This window comes from Triticum aestivum, chromosome 1D (genome assembly GCF_018294505.1).
Source record: "Triticum aestivum cultivar Chinese Spring chromosome 1D, IWGSC CS RefSeq v2.1, whole genome shotgun sequence".
Taxonomy (NCBI): Eukaryota; Viridiplantae; Streptophyta; class Magnoliopsida; order Poales; family Poaceae; genus Triticum; species Triticum aestivum.
In genome coordinates this window covers 436,339,882-436,346,102 of record NC_057796.1, presented here as the reverse complement: position 1 = coordinate 436,346,102, position 6,221 = coordinate 436,339,882, and the positions used below count along the sequence as shown (strand labels likewise).

The 6,221-nt window shown below is 44.6% G+C and overlaps 1 protein-coding gene across 1 annotated transcript; it reads left to right on the top strand.

Annotated features, from left to right (window-relative positions):
* The first annotated feature begins 1,083 nt into the window (after positions 1-1,083).
* LOC123173305 (phosphatidylglycerophosphate phosphatase PTPMT2) lies at positions 1,084-4,601 on the top strand. Its single transcript, XM_044589900.1, has 6 exons — positions 1,084-1,888; positions 2,094-2,216; positions 2,546-2,639; positions 3,905-3,987; positions 4,083-4,172; positions 4,293-4,601. Exons 1-6 carry the CDS (start codon positions 1,280-1,282, stop codon positions 4,422-4,424), a joined length of 1,131 nt encoding a protein of 376 aa, XP_044445835.1. The 5' UTR covers positions 1,084-1,279; the 3' UTR covers positions 4,425-4,601.
* The last annotated feature ends 1,620 nt before the right edge of the window (positions 4,602-6,221 follow it).

Genomic DNA, 6,221 nt, shown 5'->3' with positions numbered 1-6,221 from the left:
CTTGTACCAACAATGCATCATATTGAATGAATTGCTCTCGGTGTTGTGATACAATGCGGTCACACTAGCAAAGCAAGACAACGACATGATCAAACAAGTTGCAATATAAGAGCATCTCCAATAGCTCCCGTAAAAAACTCTTCGTAAAAGTGGGTTTCCCCCATGAACTAGAGTTTTTTTTACAGATAAGGAAAATGTTGGAGATGCTTGAAAACGAGGGCGGTGGCGTTTATGGCAGAGAATCCAAGGTTTGGCGCGGGAACAATAGGGGATTGTCAAATGAGCGGATGCTAACTGAATTTTGGAACGATTTGTAAGATTTCGGATGTCAAAATGGTCCAGCCCGTTTTGATGAGCCTTGAAGGGGCTTAAAAGGAATTTAACGTTTGGATGAATGTAAGAGTACTAGACTGCTTATTTTAGAACAGAGCCACACGTCCGGCCTTAAAATGAGGGCCTTACAAGTTCAAGACGAAACAAGTGGCAAGCTGAAAGGAAAAGGGAGTTCGAGACGCACGGCCGCGACACAGCGCGCCCAACGTCCTCAACGCCCTACGATCCCGAAACGGAAGGTGATATCCTAGCCCCAGCAACGTTCCTGCCGACACGGCGAAGTTCAGGACTGCTAGCGAGGAGCTCTACTCTTCCCCGCTCCCTTGTTCTTGCTAGAAGCTTCCTGAGCTGCAGAAAAATGGCCAGTTTATATATTAAGTCAGCCGGGTGACGAAATTTTTTCCCTTCTATAAGGGCTATGTTACGGGTAGTCTATAACATCCAAGCTAATGCCACAAAACCAACCCATGCCAAGTTACGGTCCTGCCCATTCGCGCCTCTCATAAGGCGATAAAACGTCCGAAAAGTTGCTCGGATTTCAAGTACACCCGATGGCCGCCCTTAACACACCCCACACAAACGAGCTACGATGCACTAAAAATAATATGATCACATGATTCGTCCTCGCCACACCACACGCACTTGCCGTCGCCCGGGTTGTTACGTTTTTTTAACTTGATCCCCACTTGAAATCCTATTTCTCCCTTGCTAATAAAGGAAGATATTGATTTTGGAGGGGACTTTGGCCTTCCAAAATCCCACTCAAGTCACATGGAGCACTAGACCACTGGTTGACCATAAATTGACTTGAGCGCTGAGCGAGACGGAGCTGTTTTCCCGTCACCTCCCCTCGTTCGCAACCGAAAAATTGCAGAGCGCGAGGCGCGTTGGTTTCTTGGCTTCTTTCTCCCGAGAGCCTGCCCCCCTCAGAATCAACCAAAGCCAGATGAAGATTCGCGAGATCTTATCCGAGGAGGAGGAGGACTGCGGCGGCGAGGCGGGGCTCGACGAGGCGCTGCGCGGAGGGGCGTTGGGCCACGGCGGCCGCGGCCGCGGCGACGAGCGGGTGGCGTGGGAGAGGGAGGACCCCGTCGGCGAGGCGCGGCTGGACGAGGCGCCGCGTGGAGCGGCATTGGGCCACGGCGGGCAGGCGAGTGGCCTCGGCGGCAGCCGCGAGGAGGGGATGGGGGAGGAGGAGGACGAGTGGTGGGTGCTGTGGGAGAGGGAGGACCGCGGTCGCGAGGCGCTGCGCGGAGCGGCGTTGGGCCACGGCGGGGAGGCGAGTGACCACGGCCGCAGCGGCGAAGCGGCGGTGGAGGATGAGCTGGATGATGAGGACTGGGACGAGGCGCGGCGGGAGGAGGAGCTGCGGGGAGGGGGCCGAGGCCGCGGCGGGTCCTCGGGTTCGGGCCGTGGCGGCGGCGGGTGGCTCGGCTTCACGCAGCGGAAGCTCGTCGGCGTCGGCGCGAGGATCGCCCTCTACCCCACCCTGGCCTACAACGTCGCGAGGAACAAGGTCCAGCCATCGTTTCATTGGTGGGATCGCGTCGACGAGGTAACCGAGTTCTTCTTTCTCGAATTGTGGTGCAGTTCATCAGCCTCCAAGCCTGTCTCGTGAGAATTGAGATGCAGTTCAGCCAATTCCTCCATTATTGCCTTTTCTGATCAGTTTCCCTATCCCAGCATATGTGAAATGTTATAATTTAACTGCTTACCAGAGGCAATTAGTATAGTCTAATTCATTTCTTCCGTGCATCTAGTATGTTTTGCTAGGTGCTCTTCCCTTCTGCAAGCATGTACCACGGTTGAAGGCGCTTGGGGTACGGGGAGTTGTCACTCTGAATGAGCGGTTTGAGATTTTTGTTGAATCAAAAGTATATCAGGTGACTATAAGTTCAATACTTAATTTCTGTTGGTGTAGATTTTTGAACAACTATACTTGATACTGCACTATTTCTAAATAATGGTAGCCTTGCCTTTAAGCTTGCCAAATTGAATAAACCGTTTGAGATTTTTGTTACATCAAATGTATATCTGGTGACTATAAGTTCAGTACTTAATTTCTGTTGGTGTAGATTTTTGAACAGCTATACTTTATATATTGCACTAGTTCTAATTAATGGCAGCCTTGCCATTAAGCTTGCCAAATACTTCACGCAGATGCTGTCATTATTCATTTTCTTACTGATTTTGTTCTGAATAACATTTTCAGGCTAATGGCATTGAGCATCTTGAAATTCCAACAAGGGATTATGCTTATGCACCTTCCCAGAAGGATATCTGCAAGGCTGTAGATTTTATCAACAGTAAGTACCTTCCATTTTGAATCTCTAAGGATAATTAGAAGAACCGATTAGTACGCCACTGATGGATGGGGAAAGATAGCTTAGCGACCCGAGACTACATGTCCCAAATCCTTCTTATTTAAGTATTTGGTTTAGGCCCCATTTGGTTTGCAGGTGCAGAAAACACGGGACTAGAAAATATATTGGGATGGGGTTAGTTGTACTTGTACACTATAGGGATATAGGACTGGAAAACCAAGGAACAGAAAGAATAGGGGCTTTGGATGTAGGTGTAGAACATTTGTTAGTGGAGCAGAGTGTATGTCACAGTAGATACTATGGTGTTTTTCATTTGCATATACATTGTCTGTTTGTCTTTTATCTTAAGCACGGAGCTGCACAATTTAATGTTGCACAATGCTCAATGCTCATAATTCAAGCATGGAATAACACAGTTCCACGGCCAGTGATTGCAACAGTGATCCATCATTAAATTTCACTTTCTCTCTTACTGAATAATTACTTTGAGTAAACTTATTCGCACAACCAGCCATATGGTTGCTGGGACCAGTATCCAAGTACCACACTTGATCATCAAATTTATCTACTCCCTCCGTTTGGAATTACTCGTCCACGAAATGAATGTATCTAGATGTATTTTAGTTGTAGATACATCCATTTTTGTGACAAGTAATTCCGAACGGAGGGAGTATGTCACAAGGTCTTACTTTTCAATTTTCATTGAGACAAATTTCTGCTTGCACATCTTCTGCAACTTGTGTTAATTCACAGGTCTGCACCATCAACAAGGCACCTCATCTTGTTTTTCTGCAACATACGCCCTCTCTTTTTTGGATCTCTTTCAGTCTTTCTTGAATTGTCCTTTCCTGCCACAGATGTGACACTTAGCCTTCATCTCTTGTCTATTCACCCTTCTGGCAACCACTGTCATGCTTTGGTTCAGACTTGTGCTGCTGACCCCCATCGCTTGATCCTCCCTTTGCCTTTCTTCTTGCCAGAAAAGCATTCCCGATCATGAACGGGACAGCATCAAGTGTTCCCCTTCCTTGGGATACCAAACCTGGAACAAATTCGTTCCTCATATGACTTGTATCTCAACACCAGGTCTTCAATAGGCATAGTGTTCAGAGGCTCAATTGAGGCAACAATTTGCATAAATCTAACACACTTACATTTCACCATGTATTTCAGACATGACACAAAAACAAGAGTAAAGTCAACACTATTGAGTTATCATGTCCTTAACAATTTCTTCATTTTCTCAGGGCATGCGTTGCAAGGTAATACTACCTATGTTCACTGCAAGGCTGGACGGGGAAGAAGCACTACTGTGGTTTTGTGCTATTTGGTATGGCAAAAGTGCATCAGTAGTGTATATGTATTGCTTTTCTTGTTTTCCTTCTATGTATTGAAACTTACTACCTGAATGTATATGATATGCAGATCAAATACAAAAACATGACTCCTGAAGATGCTTGGGCTCACACCAAATCGATACGTCCTCGGGTTTGTTTGACAAGTACTCAAGAGGAGGTACATAATCTGACCTAGTCTACTTAGTACTGTATGTATTACCTGAATGATAGAGCCGTTCTCCTTATAATCGGAATCGTAGAGCTGTTTGAGTTCTTTCTAACTGCGTCCTTGCCACAGGCTGTTGCACTGTTTAGCAAGCTCAACCTTGATGGAGACCTTCCATTCCAGAGTTCGGTGGGGGCAGCAGCCCGTCCCAGGCCCAACACTAGGAAGATTCAGCCCGATCCTTCGGATCATCCGGAACTGTAGCACTGTCACGTGCATTATTACCGAAGGAGATCAGTTTGTGTAACACCAATCACATTACGGTATGCATCTAAAGGAAAAATAGGAAGAATCACATACGGCACGTGAATAATGTTGAAGTTTGCCTTGTACGCAGACCAGTTTTTTGGGTGTAATGATCATTGTGCACTATGTCATCTATGTTTTTTTTGCGGGGACGTCATCTATATTTTTGATATATATGGATATAGGTGTGAATATGCCTTTTCTATTTTGCATGCGCCAATTTGCCCGTTCCTATCCTTGTCACTACCATCTGCCTTTTTTTTCGACAAAAAAGGGGTTGACCCCCCTTCCTTGTTTTACATGAAGAATCATAATTTTTCCTACAGTATATTAAGTATATATCATAAAAATAACACTGTTGGAAAGTATGTTTTAATAAAAATTGAATTATATTTTTTTGTGGCATATGCCATATGTTTTGTTGGTCAAAGTAAAACTTCAAAATACGTGTGCACCACGTAAATAGGGACATAGGGAGTAGCAATCATCAAAACATAATATCCAAAACCACAATGAGCCGAACTAAATTGGTTAAATAGATTATGTGTTGCTGTCTCCAAATGACTGCACCCAAAGGTTATATATTCTTGAGTACCAACATGCGCCTAAGAATGTTTTCTTTTTCAACATATCAAGGAAAGGAGGGTTTATCTCAAAAAATTTACCAGTTAGGTCGGGGCCAATGGATATAAAGTTTTCTCCTCGAGCTGGTTCCGCAACCATTTCCACACCTACCTGATAAATTTGTTCTTGTACGGCCATGGTTGCCTGCAACCTGCAAAGACTATTGGAACACAAGATAATTCAAAACTCAAAGCAAATCCCAAAAGCGCTCAGCTCCCCCGCAACGGCGCCAGAAAAAAGCTTGATGGCCTGCAAGTGCACTGGGTTAAGTTATAGCTTTTTCGAAGTAAAATTATCGATCCCATAGGGAGCACAGGAATTAGGCGTTGCCTCTTGTGAATTAATGAGTTGTGCGTGCAAGTAATTGTAAACTCCAGACGAAGTGAGGGTGGAAATAATGGTTGTTTCGGTGAAGAGTGAACTAAAAGTAAATAAAACAGTAGCACGAGTAACAAGTGAAACTGAAAGTGGAGTAAGGCGTTCTCAGGGAGTCTGGAATTCTCATTGGTATGTTTCTAACGCAACCTATGTGCCGGTAAAGTATTGTCTGGATACTTGAGACACTCTTGATGATTATACTATGTGGAGCCGGTACAAAACACATTCTACTCTAAGTAGACTTCGTGCCACACATGCCCCTACCATAGTCTCCCTCAGTAGGTTACAACTACGGTAATTAATGGTTGTGAAGGAAATATGCCCTAGAGGCAATAATAAAGTTATTATTTATTTCCTTATATCACGATAAATGTTTATTATTCATGCTAGAATTGTATTAACCGGAAACATAATACATGTGTGAATACATAGACAAACATAGTGTCACTAGTATGCCTCTACTTGACTAGCTCGTTAATTAAAGATGGTTATGTTTCCTAACCATAGACATGAGTTGTCATTTGATTAACGGGATCACATCATTAGGAGAATGATGTGATTGACTTGACCCATTCCGTTAGCTTAGCACTTGATCGTTTAGTATGTTGCTATTGCTTTCTTCATGACTTATACATGTTCCTATGACTATGAGATTATGCAACTCCCGTTTACCGGAGGAACACTTTGTGTGCTACCAAACGTCACAACGTAACTGGGTGATTATAAAGGTGCTCTACAGGTGTCTCCGAAGGT